At 46.0% G+C, this 16,357-nt stretch overlaps 1 protein-coding gene across 1 annotated transcript in view; it reads right to left on the reverse strand.

Annotated features, from left to right (window-relative positions):
- Positions 1–16,357, reverse strand: part of LOC135896669 (uncharacterized) — a 132,433-nt gene that overhangs the window by 105,551 nt on the left and 10,525 nt on the right. The window contains exons 5-6 of the mRNA XM_065425155.2: positions 15,965–15,988; positions 10,532–10,547 (exon numbers count right to left, since the gene is read on the reverse strand). Of these exons, the coding sequence (XP_065281227.1) occupies positions 10,532–10,547; positions 15,965–15,988 (40 nt within the window). The remainder of the gene's footprint in view (positions 1–10,531; positions 10,548–15,964; positions 15,989–16,357) is intronic.

Consider the following 16,357-nt stretch of genomic DNA (forward strand, 5'->3'; position numbering starts at 1 on the left):
AATTTGGGGGCGTTTGCTCCTTGAATATGTGACTCTGCTTGGGCGGAGGAAGTTTCTTAGCGCTTGTTGCATGCGTTTGTCCCCTAGACATGACGGGATAGCGGGGTGCGTCGAGTTTCTTTGTGCTCCGCCGCTGGCTGCCCGCGCAGTGAGGCAGTGGGCACTGACGCCCCATTTGATGATCGCTGTGTTTGAAGTGGCAAGGTTCTGATTGGTGTTGCACAAATCGCGGGTGGCTTTCTTCGAAGCGACGATAGATTGGATTATTTTGCAAGCACTGCTTCAGGAGGCCCCACGGAACCGGCAAACGGAGGCCTCAGGAGAGCACCTAAGGTCATAATAAAGCAGGCGGCGCAGGAACTCCGGGGCACCGAAGGGTAGCGGGGAGATCAAAGCTGGAAGCAGGGCGGTCCGTAGTTTGAGGCCGCCGAGGCCGCTGAGGCCGAAGCGTGCCAGGGGGTGTTCGCATAAAAAATAGGCTGTCCGCTGTCACGGACAGCCGATTTTATACACCCTTGGCACGAGCAGGCCTCGACGAGTCCCAACCCACGGACCACTCCTGGTTCTAGCTTTGGTGTCCCCGTTGCCGCTTTGGTGTCCTGTAGGTGCCATCAATAATGCGAAATAGTGATAGGTTCTTTCAATTAGTAACGAACATGATTGAATACATATAATTACGTCCAGCCGCCAACTTCCGACGCTAAGTTCAGCACTACCACACTCCACGACTTCTGCCGGGCCACCTAGGGACAAACTCATACAACACACGCTGAGAAGCTCCTCCGTAGTTCCTAGGCAGAGTCACAAAATCAAGGAGCAAATGTCTCCAAATTTTCTCTCTCGCACTCACTCTTACTCGCGCATGCGCGCGAACGTACGGCGTCTCCGCAAGTGCCACGCCCCAATGTAGCTGCTAGCAATTGTAATATGCGACTCGGGTGGGCTGGCACCCAGGCCCGGGCCGCCCAGGCTAGAACACGCCGCCCCCCCTAACCTCCTCCCGCGGATTGTCGCACGCGACGGAAGACGCACTTCCTCCCCACTTCCCTTGCTTACGTGCGCGAGATTGACACAATGTCGCTGCCTCACCCTCGCACGTTTTCCCTCGCACATACAGCATACGGCGAGCGGCGACGATTTTATCACCTTTGGAGTTGATAAAGAACCTCACGGCGGCGGCAGAAATGCGCCTAGAGTATCCATATGATTGTTATCGCAATAATATTCGAGCTTCGCGAGGTTCCTCTTCTCGCTTATTGCAATAAGAAGCTATATATTGGCTTCATTCAGCTTTCTGTTGTGTACGAAGCGCCCTTTGCGTGTTGTTAAGCAAAAAAAAAGAAGCCGAGGTCACCCGCCGACACATCGAAGTCGAAATCTTCATAGGCAGCGTGCGTGCATGCCATTTGGCGCCACAGTGTACCGACAAAGCAAGCTCATAGATTTCACCAAGGCGCGTAGTTGCTGCGCCTCGTTATATCATTAATTTTTGTCTATCGGTCTATCTTTGTACTGTCGTTTTCGCGCTTTTTACTTCAAGATGCAAAATCAACGTGCCAAAATTTCCATCCTAACGTTATGTCAACCTGCACCCAAGGCGGCTATTCGTCAGCAAATGCCCGTTCATACATCAACAGCACCGCGTGCAATAGGAAACTGCTTGCTGTCGCAGATCCTTTCAGCAGCAGATTTGCGAGAAAAGCGTCTATTTTTTTCGTATGCGTTTAGATTGCTTCGTTAAAGGCCTCTAAACAATTCCGCACACTTTCTCTCTCACGTTCGCTATTCATCGTCCTTGTCGCGTGGTTCTCTAGAATACGCGCGAACACTACGTCACTGCCAACCTGACGATTGTTGCCTAATTGAGAACACCATCAACTCCCGCTAACCAACACTGCGCGCTTTTCGCCTGCGCGCTGTTACCGCTACACGCGCAGCGCAAAACCCGCTTCACGATGTGAAATCAGTTGATTGCGCCACACAGCAAGCGAGACGGTGAGGAAGAGAGAACGTGTAGCAGCATGGCCAATGGCTTCCTAGCAGACGAATAGGAATTGATGTCCCCGGTATGAGGACCAATCAAAAGCTTTTAACGCGAGAACATTAAGGGGCCCGTGTCGCAGAAATTCCAGCTCCGTCGTCCCTCGTCCAGCGTCGGACGTGGGAAGAATTTCGAACCAAATTCGTAACTATGTAAACCTAACCACCCTTCCACCATTAAAGTTGATCATACCTTGTCCTTCATTGTTTACAAAGGTATTCCTTGGAATTTTGAGAACTGCAGCCAACAAACAAATGTAATGGGAAAAAGAAAAACATCGACAGCGCATATCGTTTATGTTAGCTCTTCTCAGAATGAAACAATAAAAGTGTGAAATAATAACAGGAGATCGACCCACGCTAGAGGCCGCGTTTCTACCAGAAAGCTTGCCTTCCTGCATATGTTCGCCGCCTGTGTTCCCCGTAGCATTTTTGCAATTGCTAGTAGGTAAAGCGGGGTGTGGCGTTTCTCGCGGTGCTCGACGTTCCTGCCCAGGCGCAAGTAAGAGCAGATGCGAGAGAGAAAGTGTGGGAACCTTTGCTCCTTGAATATGTGACTCTGTTTAGGCACTACGATGGAGAGGTTTCTTTGCACGTGTAGCGTGCGTTTGACCCAAGGCGTGCCGGCCATGCGGAGGGGGGTCGAGTTTGTTTGCGCTCGGACGCTGGCTGCCGGCGTGGTGAAATAGGTGAACCAGCGCGCACTGACACCCTATTTGGCGATCGCTGTGCCTAAAGGTACGACGGAGAGACTTTCTCGCGCGTGCAGCGCTGCTGCTCAGTCAGCCATGCTGGATTATAACTTTGTCAAGCCTTACGGCACTCTACCTTATAAAAAGAGAAAAAATACAGCTTTTTCGGGGGTTGCAGTAGGGTCCGTAGTAGAGGCCGGGCCTGCTCTCCTGGACCTCTCAGAATAATTTTTGAATGGTCCCCCTTGAGTGGAATAAACGCACAGCGCCTTAGTAAACACGGTTGAATGCAGTTGCCTAATCTCACGCCATGAGGATTACTGGTTGTTTCTGTCGTCCACACTAAGTTAGGTTAAGGTTAGGTTTACGTTAGCTTAGGTTACGTTGGGTTAGCGTAATAGGCGTGAGGGTGCCGTGGCGTCACAGCGGTTATGCCATGCGGATTGTTTTGCGTCTCGGCCACGTTATGTTACGTTAGGTTACGTTAACGTTAACTTTGGTTGGGTTACCTTAACGTTGCGTTATGTTACGTTAGCGTAAATGCCGGCGTGGCGCGGTGTGTTCAAACAACGGTTACGTCGTGAGCATTGTTGTCTGTGTCGGCCTCGTTAGGTTGAGTTAACGTTACGCTAGGTTAACGTCAGGTTAGGTAAGCGTTAGGTTAAGTTAGCGTAAGAAGCGTTAGAGGGGCGCGACGTATTCGCATAGCGATTGCGGGGCCGTCGAGTGTCGGCCGCGCCCTTTCAGCCACTCGCGTTCAACCGTGGTTGCTAAAGCGTGGCTGAACGCATACATTTATTAAGGCGCGGTTGAAATCCGCATACATCTTCAATATATGCGGATTGGCCTCTTCCACGGTCCCTACTAACCCGACGGAAACATCTGCGATGTTATCACCTGTTTCACCACGCCGGCAGCCAGCGTCCAAGCGTAAACAAGCTCGAGCCCACTAAGGACAAACGCCTAAGGACAAACGCATACAACACGCGCTAAGAAACTCCTCCGTAGTGCCTAGGCACAGTCATACATTCAAGGAGCAAAAGACCCCACATTTTCTCTCTCGCACCCGCTCTTACTTGCGCATGCGCGCAAACGTCTGGCACCTGCGCATGTGCCACGCCCCGCTGTATCTATTAGCCATTGTAAATACGCTTCCCGGTAAACGTTACGGTTAGATAAGCTGCAGTTGCCGGGAAGCATGAAAAGCATTAAGGGGTCTTTGAATGCTATTGCATTCCATTCCTAAAAGCGAAGCTTAAGGGTCCTCCAAATTTTACAGTGGTGACGAGTGCACAGCCCTGTTTACGTCACGACGAGTGAAGAAGCGATCGAAAAACGTGGAGAAGAGCGAGTGATTGTTTCCTGAATTCGCATAGGACGTTTAGAGGTAACTTTATAAATCGTGTGCTCCTCACAGCTACTGACGTATGCTGGATACCGTGAACTCCAGTAACATATTTGTCTCTGAGATTGTCCTGCTAGTCATGAGCGGGCGATGCTTTTTTCCCCCAAACTACTATTTTAGCCAATATCCGTTGTCTTCTCTCTAAAAGATGCATCGTGTGTTCTCATTAGGACAGGGAAACAAATATCGTTGGCCTCATGGAAGCATCGTTAGCCCTAAACAAATTTATGGAACATTTTTACCCGACAGTGCACGGCTTCCTACAAGGATTTTCTTGTGATACCAATCTACTGGAATTCTCCTTAGGCCTACACTTTGACATGAATAGTAATAAACAAGCTGACTGTATCTTCAGTAGCATTCGATCGTGTAGCCCAGAGTCGGCGATGTTTTTTTTTTTTTGCTTCCTAATTCCTTTGGCTATGTTAACATATTTCCCCCTTTACACAATGCCTTCACTTTACACAATGCATTACGCGTAAACAACTAAATAAATCAATAAATAAATATTCGCACTTGTTTTCATTCAATCAAATTTCACGCTCACCATAAATATCGTAATGCAAAATTTGCGATAGTGTGCTGCTAGCAATCAACGAGGCGCATGGAAAGATCAGGAGATTGAATCAGTTGTTATTCAGAGCGTCCGATTTGGTACTGGTATGGTTACATCTAACACCACACTTTATATTAACAATTATAGGGGTCTCTTACTGTCCATTTTCCTGCGACTTATACACCTGTGATGAAAACCTCCACGATTGCTTAAAAATTCCGGTAACCACCCGGAGCAGGTAACACCCTCGGTCAACCCTCTCGCTCATGGCCAATCATAATTTCTGTCCCATTAGTTCAAGAATGCAATGTAGTTTTCATACTTTTTTTACTTTTTTGTTCCTTTTACTGCTATGCACTTTTTGTATATGTTATGCATTGTATTCTGCATTTCTTTCTTCTCAAAAGACAGGGGTGGAAACACGAGGGACAGGCTCTGTGCTTTACGCGTCTTCCGACGTGTTTCGTTTCTTTCGCGATCTCTTAAGAGGAAGCTTTAGCTCGGGCCCAACTCCGACGCGGCCTATTCAAATACATGTAAAAACGCAAAAACGTTTTTCTGAGATAAACCCTGAACCGATTTTAGTGAAATTTGTTGCATTTGAGAGAGAAAGTTAAATTCTAGTGACTGTTGGAAGCGGAATTTTGATTTAGGGCTTGAATTTTGTTAAGAGAATTTTCAAAAATTGAGACGTATGAAAAAAATAGAAGCACAAAGTTTACAAACTAATAGCTCTGCATCAAGAACAGATATCGCGATTCTGTAAACGGCATCCATTAGATCATTGAAAGCGGACAAATTTGATATGTCAGTTTACATCTTACGTGAATTTGTTACTTTGTTTACAAGGGTTCTGCAAAAGTTGTAATTACACATTACTCCATTTTTTGAGATTCATGTGTAACGCACCAATTTTGTCCGTTTTAGACGTGCTATCAGGTACAATTCACAGAATTACGATATCGTTTTTTCTTGCAGAGTTACGGAGTTGTAAACTTGATAGTTTCGTTTTCTGAAAATTTGCAATTTTTGCCAAGTTTTTATAAACAATTCACAACCTAACTCGAAATTTCGAAACCAGCAGTCACTAGATTTTATGTTTTGCTTTTAACTGCAACAAACCTCGTCAAATTTGGTGCAGTAGTTGCCAAGAAAAACGAATTCTCCTTTTACATGTATTTAGATAGGAGCTCCCGAGCTAAAGCTTCCTCTTAAACATCGACGTTAACCAACTCGTACAATTATCCCATTCTGGTATAGTATTCTCCAGGGTACCGTCTTGTATTCTGAAGTCTGCTATAATTAATTATTATTGCACCTTCCCAGTGTCATACACTGTATTTTTCCGAGTGTCATGCACTGTATCAATGCACTGTATTGACTCCGGGTACTTAACATAATTTTAATGTAAATGTGTATTTTGTTTTTTCGAAGTGAATGTCATAGGATAAAACTGGCAATATGTGCTATAAAAGATGTAAACAGGGATAAGGTGCCTCAGAAAGGCTGGCCAATGTTTCGATAGGAGGACCTATCTTCGTCAAAGGCGGCCTCGTCATCCTCGGCATCTTAGTTTTAAAGGGTCAGTGCTGTGACGTCACGTGCGTTCGTCGTCGGTGACGGCTGGTCATAAAGGTAGAGACTTCAGAGGTAATGAGCGCTGTCGCCCAACATCTATGAGCGCCGTTCCCATGACGAGGGGACAAGAGCGGGGGACGGGAAGGCGGGGAGAGAAGAAAAGAAAGAAAAGGAGAGAGAAAAATTGAGGGGGGGCACCAAGAGGGAAAAAATGGCGGGAGAAAGAACAAGAAAAAAAAGGAAGGGGGGCATGGGAGGGTTTGGGGAAGCTATGGGTTAGGGAGCATTCACAGGTGACGTTGGCGGCATGTTTTTGTGGCATTAGAAGAGCTGGTTAGGCTGTCAGTGCGCGAGTAGCACAACAGGCAAAAAAAAAAAAAAACACTGGTTTGAAAGCGTGACTTTAGTAGCATAGCAGCAATCCGTCGAGTAATATTGAAGTAGTTAAGATGGCGACGAGGCGTCTAAGATGCAATGTATGGCGTATCTGGAAGGCAGTGGCATGACCTTTCAAGGGCCGTTAGCCCCAGTAGCTCTACATAGGTGTCGTTACGGCAGTATACAGAAATGGCAATAACCTGTGTGGCTCATCATCATGATCATCATCATCATCATCATCAGCCTGGTTACGCCCACTGCAGGGCAAAGGCCTCTCCCATACTTCTCCAACAACCCCGGTCATGTACTAATTGTGGCCATGCCGTCCCTGCAAACTTCTTAATCTCATCCGCCCACCTAACTTTCTGCCGCCCCCTGCTACGCTTCCCTTCCCTTGGGATCCAGTCCGTAACCCTTAATGACTATCGGTTATCCTCCCTCCTCATTACATGTCCTGCCCATGCCCATTTCTTTTTCTTGATTTCAACTAAGATGTCATTACCTCACGTTTGTTCCCTCACCCAATCTGCTCTTTTCTTATCCCCTAACGTTACACCTATCATTCTTCTTTCCATAGCTCGTTGCGTGGTCCTCAATTTGAGTAGAACCCTTTTCGTAAGCCTCCAGGTTTCTGCCCCGTACGTGAGTACTGGTAAGACACAACTGTTATAAACTTTTTTCATAAGGGATAATGGCAACCTGCTGTTCATGATCTGAGAATGCCTGCCAAACGCACCCCAGCCCATTCTTATTCTTCTGATTATTTCCGTCTCATGATCCGGATCCGCCGTCACTTCCTGCCTGGCTCAGGTGCCAAAAAAGGTATGACGTGTGGGACTTTTGAATGTGTTGGAGAGGGTGTTTGAAAAAGCGTATAATAGAAAACAGACAAAAATAAGAGGGGGGAACCAAAACCGGAATAACACATAAGAGGGTGACGTGCGCAGAAGAGGGCGGGAGCCGGTTTCCATGGGAAAAGGGGGTCGTGCAGTTGATGTAAACGTAAAAACATAGAAGAGTATATTACACTGAGTAGTAGGCAGGAAAAAAATTTCGAAATGGAGGAATTGGTGAGATTAAGAATTAAGGCTAGCTGGTAGCATAATGTGTTTTCTGTCTCGGTTCAAGATATGAGAATTTCAGATTGAAGTTACCGCTTTTAAAGATTCTAAGTTGCCACGCGCCAAATTGATTTACGTCGGGTGTAGGCAGTTAAACTTGTGTATGAGGTATGATTCCGTATACTTCCTTTCGCGAGGTGAACGGAAATTTGTTTGTAGTATATAGAGCCTTGCTTTGTCAAATATATGACATGTTCGGTCCCTGTGGCCACCCCAGGTGCTCTACATGCAAACATATTCAATCTACTACTACAGTAAAAAGTACAGCGTCAAATTACGCACACAAGGTAGCTTCGGCTTTCATCTGGACATCAAGCAACACAGTCTACTGTCTAGAATGTGCCACTTGTAGCAGACAATACATAGATGAGACTGGACAACAAATTCATACAAGATTGAACGGTCACCGCACGGACACAAAACACAATTTACCTAAAGCAGTAGCCGGCCACATTGATGAACATCGTCATATATTTGACAAAACAAGGCTCTATAGGCCACAAACAAATTTCCGTTCATCTCGTGAAAGGAAATATGGGGAATCATACCTCATACACAAGTTTAACTGCCTACACCCTACTGGAATTAATTTGACAGTGGCATCTTCGAATATTTAAAAGCAGTAACATAAATCTGAAATTCTGATATTATCAACATAGGCACAAAACACATTATGCCACCAGCTAACCTTAATTCTTAATCTCACCTGTTCGTCCATTTCGAAAATTTTTTCCTGCCCACTACTGAATTTAATATACTCTTTCATATTTTTACGTTTATATCAACTGTACCACCGCATTTTCCCATGTACACCGGCTCCCGCCCGCTTCTCTACACGTCAACCTCCTATTTGTTATTCCGTTTTCGGTTTCCCCCTCCTATTTTTTTGTCTGTTTTCTATTATATGTTTTTCGAAACACCCTCATTAACACATTTAGAAGTCCCAGACGTCATTGTACCTTTTTCGACGCCTGAGCCACACAGGATATCGCCATTTGTGTATGTAGCCGTAACGACACCTACGTTAAGCTATTGGGGTTAACGGCCCTTGAAAGACCATGCCGCCGCCTTCCAGCTACGCCCTACATTGCATCCCAGACTCCTTGTCGCCATCTTTACTACTTCAAAATTACTCGACGAATTGCTGCAATGCTACTAAAGCCACGCTTTCACCTCAGGTTGTTTATGCCTGTTGTGCTACTCGCGGACTGACCGCCTAACCGGCTCTTCTAATGCCACAAAAACATGCCGCCTACTGAATGCACTGAATGCTCCCTAACATCTTGCTTCCCCAACGCCCTCCCATGCCTTCTTTTTTTTTTCTTGTTCTTTCTCCCCCTCTTTTTTCGCCTCTTGGTGTCCTCTTCCGTTTTTTTTTTCTCTCTGCTTTTCTTTCTTTTCTTATCCCCCCGCCTTCCGACTGCCCCGCTCTTGTCCCCTCATCTTGGGAACGGCGCTCACAATGTCGGGTGACAGTGTTCATTACCCATGCAGTCTCTCCCTTTATAACCAGCCGCCACTGAAGCCGAAAACAAGTGACGGCACTGCACTGACATTTTAAGAGGAAGCTTAAGCTCGAGTGCTCCTATCTAAATACATGTAAAAAGAGAATTCGTTTTTCTCGGCAACCAATGCACTAAATTTGACGGGGTTTGTGGTATTTAAAAGAAAGACTTAAAATCTAGTGACTTTTTGTTTCGAATTTTCGATTTATGTCGTCAATCTTTTATTAAAAATTGGCAAAATCGCAAATTTTCAGAAAGCAACACTATCAAGTTTACAATTCCATAACTCAGCAAGAAATAATATTATCGCAATTCTCTCAATTGTACCTAATACCACATCTAAAGCGGACAAATTTGACATCATACACATGAATCTCAAAAACATTATTTTTATGTAATTACAACATTTGCATAACTTTCGTAAACAACGTAACTAATTCACGTAAGATATAAAATGACCTATGAAATTTGTCCGTTTTGAATGATCTAATGGATGCCGTTTACAGAACCGCTATATCTGTTCTTGAGGGAGAGCTATTAGTTTGTAAACATCGTGCTTCAATATTTTTCAAACTTCTGAATTTTTGAAAATCGTTTGAACAAAATTCAAGCCCTAAATCAAGATTCCGCTTCCAATAGTCACTATAATTTAACTTGCCCTCTCAAACGCAACAATTTTCATTAAAATTGGTCCAGGGATTATCTCAGAAAAAACATTCTTGCGTTTTTACATGTATTTGAATAGGCCGCGTCAGAGTTGGGCCCGAGCTATAGCTTCGTCTTAAAATTAACACGCCGAGGATGACGAGGCCGCCTTTGACGAAGATAGGTCCTCCTATCGAAAGGTTGGCCACCCTTTCTCAGACGCCTTATCCCTGTTTACAAACTTTATACCACAGTGTGCTATTTCATCTGTCAGCCCGTTTCGTTTATTTTGGACTTTCATTGGCAATATGCGTGATCTTAGCATCAAGCTAATATAATACGGCTATTTTTATTTTAGTGCTATACAGCTAGGCTCAGCAGCAGTTTGCTGCTTAGACTACGTAGGGGGCGCTTTCCTCGGTCATGTTTTACTTATCCGTTTCAAGGCTATGAGTGAAGCGTCAATTTGTTGAAGTTGCTGGCGAAATGCTCAAGAAAAGACGACAGCCGAGTGACTGGCGAAAGCACTACGCGAGGGTACAGCGGGTATATAGACAGGACACATAAATGGGTGAGAAGCATGGCAAGGAATATTGGCCAGAGCTACTTACCGGTTCTGTTCGGCACCTGCAGAAAGCGGCAATATTAAATCACTCTAAATTCCGCCCAATTCGAGGTTCATCTTAGGCGATATTTGTTTTACTGGCAACATTCAGGAAAAAACGTGGCTGCATGAAACCAAATATTCGCACGACTTTTGCACGAACGAATCAATGACAGAACTACCTCGTAAAAGCTGCTTCTTCATCCCTCCAACAGGCAACAACCTTAACTTCCCCCGTCGCATAGCTCCGATGTCAATGCTTCCGGCACGCTTACGTACAAGCAGTTATTCGAATGTTTTTCAATTGTGGTACGTTGGGCACAACAAAGAGCTGCGTGAGGCTGGCTTACCGGCAAATAGGACGGGCATTACATTTTGTGGCGTTATTGTACCAGATAATTTGTTTTGTGCGTGCCTGTCTGTGTGTGTTCTAAGTGTGCCTGCGTGTACATGTCTGTGTACATGCTTTTGCGTTTGTGGGTCTGTGTTGCGCATGCGCGTGGGCACGTGTTTGTGTGTTGTGTTGTATGTGCCCGTGAACGTGCGAGGGCGTGTGTGCGTATGTCTCGTCTTGGCGAGTGCGTGTGTCTGTTGTGTGCGTGGGCGTGTGTGTGTCTGTGTGTTCTTATGCGCGCCTGCGTGTACATGTTTGTATACGTGCGTGTGTGTTGTGTGCGTGTATGTTCTATGTGTGCCTGCGTGTACATGTTTGTGCGCGTGCGTGTGTGCACTGTGTGCGTGTGTGTGTGTGCGTGTATGGGTTCTATGTGTGCCTCCGTATATGTGTTGTGTGCGGGGGCGTGTGTGCGCCTGTGTGTGTTCTATGTGTCCCTGTGTGTACATGTTTGTGTGCGTGTGTTCGTGTGCATGTGTTCTATGTGTGCCTGCGTGTACTTGTTTGTGTGCGTGCGTTTGTGTGTGTAGCGAGTATGTGCGCATGAAAATGCACGATGTTTGTTTTGTGCATGTGTGCTTGTGTGCCTGCGTGTACGTGTTTGCGTGCGTGTGTGTTTGTGTTCTGTGTGTGTCTGCGTGTACATGTTTGTGTGAGCGCGTGTGTATTGTGAGCGTGGGCGTGCGTGAGTGTGTGTGTGTGTTCTATGTTCGCCTACGTGTACTTGTTTGTGCGCGTGCGTGTGCGCCTGCGTGTGCTTGTTTGTGTGAGTACGTGTGCGCGTGCGTGTACATATGCGTGTACATGCGCGTGCACCTGTGTGTGCATGTTTGTTTGCGTGCGTACGTGTATTGTGTGCGTGGACGCGTGTGCGTTGGTGTGTTATATGTGTGCCTGCGTGTGTGTATTGTGTGCGTGGGTGTGTATGCGTTTTATGTGTGCCTTCGCGCACATGTGTGTGCGTGCGTGTGTTGTGTGCGTGTATGTTCTATGTGCGCCTAAGTGTGTGTGTTTTGTGCGCGTGGGCGTGTGTGAGTCTGCGCTCTATGTGTGCCTGCGTGCACATGCCGGTGTGCGTCCGTGTGTGTGTTCTGTGCGTGGGCGTGTGTGCGCGTGTGTGTTCTAAGTGTGCCGGCGTGTACATGTTTGTGTGCGTGGGCATATGGGTGTGTGTGTGTGTCCTATGTGTGCCTGTGCGTACATGTCTGTGTGCGTACTTGTGTGCTCGGGCGTGTCTGCGTGCATGTTCTATGTGGGTCTGCGTGTACATATTTTTCTGCTTGTGTATATGTTCCTACGTGCACATGTTTGTGTGTCTGCGTTTGTGTGTGTGTTGTAAGTGCGCGTGAAAATGCGTGTTTGGGATCTGTGAATTTGTACTTGTGGGCCTGAGTATACATGTTTGTATGCGTGTTTGTGTGTTGTGTGCGCGGGCATGTGTGCACGGATGTCTGTGTTCTATGTTCGACTGCGTGTACAGGTCTGTGTCCGTGCGCGTGTGTTAGTGTGCGTGCGCGTGTATTCTATGTGTGCCTGCGTGTACATCTTCATGTACGTGCCTGTGTTTGTTGTGTGCATGTGTGAGTGTGCGTGTGTTCTTGTGCGCCTGCGTGTATGTGTGTGTGCGCGCGTGTGTGTTGTGGGCGTGTGAGCGTGTGCGTCTGCGTGCACTTGTTTGTGTGCGTGAGTGTGTGTATTGTTGGCGTTTGTGTGTGTGTTCTATGCGTGCCTGCGTGTACACGTTTGTGTGCGTGCGTGTGCGTGCCTTTGTGCGTGTGTTGCGTGTATGACCGCGTGAAAATGCGTGTGTGTTTTGTGCATACGCGTTGTTTGCGTGCCTGCGTGTGTGTGTTGTGCACCTGGGCTTGTGCGCGTGTGTGTGTGCGTTGTATGTTTGCCTGAGTGTACATGCTTGTGTGCGGGCGTGTGCGTGTGTGTATCCTATGTGTGCCTGCGTGTACATGTTCGTGTCCGTGCGTTTGTATGTGTGTCATGTTTACGTGCTCGTGAAACTGCGTGTGTGTTGTTTGTGTGCCTGCGTGTACATGTTTATGTGCGTGTGTGTGCCTTTGATCCGCGTTGCCATCAGTGAACTTGCCCAGTTATTCTACCGCAATGCCTACAGCGCGAACACTACAAGGGCCCCATTCTGAATTCCTCCGACCCCTCTACATACCGTATTCTGGCTTTTGTTGCAGCGACACACAAAATTTACGCAAAGAAGAAAAAAGCTAAGAATGCTGGGACGGCAGGTTCACTTAAGTTCGTCCGGCTGCTCGCGCGAACCTGCATGCCAATAATCGCCTTAACTCCATGATAAATATGGTAAAGTTTTGGCAAAGAGCATATTCCTGAAAAAAAAAATCGACATACGTTTTGCTGTTTCATCTCAGCACAAACCTGCATATGTGAACCCAAATTACATAACTAAACAACGGCCTGTAGCTTGCGCATATTTTCTTGGATCAGGCGAATATCAGGGTGTCTACCAACCGGGAAAACCGGGAAAACCGGGAATTCTCAGGGAATTTGAACAGTCTGGAAAAACTCAGGGAAAACTCAGGGAATTTGTGCTTCTATCAGGGAAAATTAGCTGTAACTTTATTGAAAGGGAACGAAAGTCGTGTTAATGCTGGCTCCAGTAACAGAGGAATCGCAACGAATCATCATTGACGCCGTGTCATCGGCACGATGTATTGCCAGAGTAGTTAACGACCGATTTTCTAGACGCCCGATTTTTCGGACATGCCCGATAATTTGCACGGTTTTGCGGCACCACCACGTACTCCATATAGTCAATGTATATTGCCCCGACTGCAGGTCTGAAATGGCATTAATCAAAGCCGCCACCGCCGCTATTTTCATTATCTCGCCGCCTCGAACCGGCACTCTCGCAGGCAAATCCGCAAATCCGTAACCACCACCGCGGCAACGTCAGGCCTAGCTGCTTCTATGTTCGCTATTAAGCTTCTTGCCGTGCGGTGCCGTGTTTTTCATTGAAAGAATTCGCCGCTATCACCAATGGCACCGACTCCGCCTTTGTAATCCTAGCGATTGGCTTTGAAGCTCGCAGAGCACAGCGTGTTGCGTAATGCCAGTCTGCGAAAGTTAGCTTTGCCTCGGTACAGTAGTGTTAGGCGGTGAAGCATAACAAGCGTGGGAAGGGGGCAATTGTCGCGGGACACAGTATACATTACTTAATTACACATGCGTGCACGTCGTCTCCTGCCACAGTGCAAGCCCTGATATGCCTAAAAAGCGTACTGGCAGGCCTTCAGAGCTTTTTGAGACGTGCCTGTGGTAATTTTAGCCCTTAAAGGCAGTTAAAGACATGCATTATTTTTTTCAGACTGCCCGTTTTTTTCAATTTTTTTTGCTGCCCCTCGGAAGTCCAAGAAATCAAATGTTGACTGTACAACTGACCAAGAGGATGCTTCAGATGATCCATGTGGTGAAAGCGTGGTAGAAGGAGGATGAGAACAGAAAGGACCGATGCACTGAGGAATTAACGGGAAAGGAAGGGTGCCGCCACCTTTTTGAAGGAGCTTGAGCTAAAAAAACTAAGTGATGGCTGATGCTGAGACACAGGTGCCCCTCATCCAAACCAAAATAAATTGTTTACGCAGTGAAACCCAACACTGAGATGTTGTGTACGGGCTGAGAGTATGTCAGGACAGTTGAGGTTGACTTCCCAGCTGCTGAGAGAGAACATTAGTTGTGACAAAGTTCAGGACCTCATACAGAGGAGCTTGCTATCAGTTGATAGAAATAGCTGATATTAAAAAAAATATTTACTTATGTATGCATCTACTTTTCATTCGTATTTGAAAATGTTCGACTCAATTTGGAATGGGCTTTACCATTTCTTTCGCTGTGCATTTTACTAACACCTTCCTTCTGTTTTCTTTTTAAATAAAATATATATTACTCCTTACTATTCAAACTGGATAAAGTCATTTTTTTGTTTCAGCATGCTTACTAGAGAGTGACAGCATCGGACAACGTGGTGTCAGCCTGTCTTGATATAAAACAAAGATCTGACTCATTCAGGGAATTTCGCAAAGGTGCTCAGGGAAAACCTGGAAAACTCAGGGAATTTGGAAATGTCAACTTGGTAGACACCCTGAATATTCACTTCTCAATGGGAACACGGGCACCCATGAATATGGGTCGTGCTTTAAGCGGTCGTGTTGCAATGGTTTAGCCCGATAGTACCAGTCAAGAAATTCCGCAAATAAAAGGAGCTGCTTAAAGGATTTTCAGTAATTTATAGCCACTCGTTTCAAGAAGTCGCCTAGCCACAAGGCTTTCTAGCTTAGCTTTTGAAATGATCATTCGTGTTTTCTGACTGGCTCATCCGTCTGCCCTCCCCGGTCGTAAATTTTCTTTGTCTTTCCGATCCTTCTTGAGCTTCTGGCACAGTAGTATACAAAGCACTGAGTGTCAAAAACTTTCGCAGGAATACATTACGAAATTATGACACACTTTCCAACTGTGACGCATCATCGAAGCTGAGGCCAGCTAAGCAAGGATACCTTCGCATAGCTGATAGCGATGTAGAGCGGCTTCCAGTTAGCGGAATGCGAATGATATTGATGAAAACGCCTCATCAAATGAGTAAAGGTGCCCGCGATGAAGGATCTTTGTAAATTCAACATTCATAAGCGGATGACTGCACCGTTTTCGAAGCGACAGCTGGTTTCGGAGCCATGACGTAATTTCATTGTTCTTTCGCGGGCGTGGCTTTGACAGATAACAACAAATAATTTTTATGTTGCACCTATTGCCTAAAGTTCTCATTCAAAGACGGATTGTCCAGGAGGTAAGTTCAAATGCAAGGAAAGTAACCGTTGCGACAAACACTTGGTAGTTGTTATTTGCATTTTAGAATCTGGTGCCTCCACTTTGACTGCTATTCGTTCTTCATGTTCGCGATGAAAACAACACACTAATTTGCATTTAGAGCCTGCACGCAAGTTGATGACAATTTTAGGAAATGTGGTTGATACTAATTTTGTTTGGCTTAAAAAGTTACAGAGCACTCACCTTGTTCGGAGCCGAGCGACTTATCTGTCGGAGGTGAGAGGAAAAAGAAATATCGTCAATGAACACTTTCTCATTCGAGTTTCATTTGACTACTACAAGAACTGTGAGGGAGATATAGTAAGGCCGATCTGTGGCTACGTAGAAATGAAGTTTTCTAATAATGCGCAAACAGGATACCAGGTAGGTTACAAGTTCTTGTGATGATAACACAAGGAAGCGAATACTTAGATTCTGTTCACTTGGCAACAAGAAAGATAGCGTCATTTACAATACGGTGGTCGATACGACACCTGTCTTTCGACAACCAGGCGAAGAAAAGTGCCTCAAAATTAAGATGGCGATGACTTAGCGTGAAAACGGGAACAAATACACATTTTTCGTTATGCTCGTATG

The sequence above is a fragment of the Dermacentor albipictus genome, chromosome 3, assembly GCF_038994185.2.
Source record: "Dermacentor albipictus isolate Rhodes 1998 colony chromosome 3, USDA_Dalb.pri_finalv2, whole genome shotgun sequence".
In the NCBI taxonomy this organism is placed as follows: Eukaryota; Metazoa; Arthropoda; class Arachnida; order Ixodida; family Ixodidae; genus Dermacentor; species Dermacentor albipictus.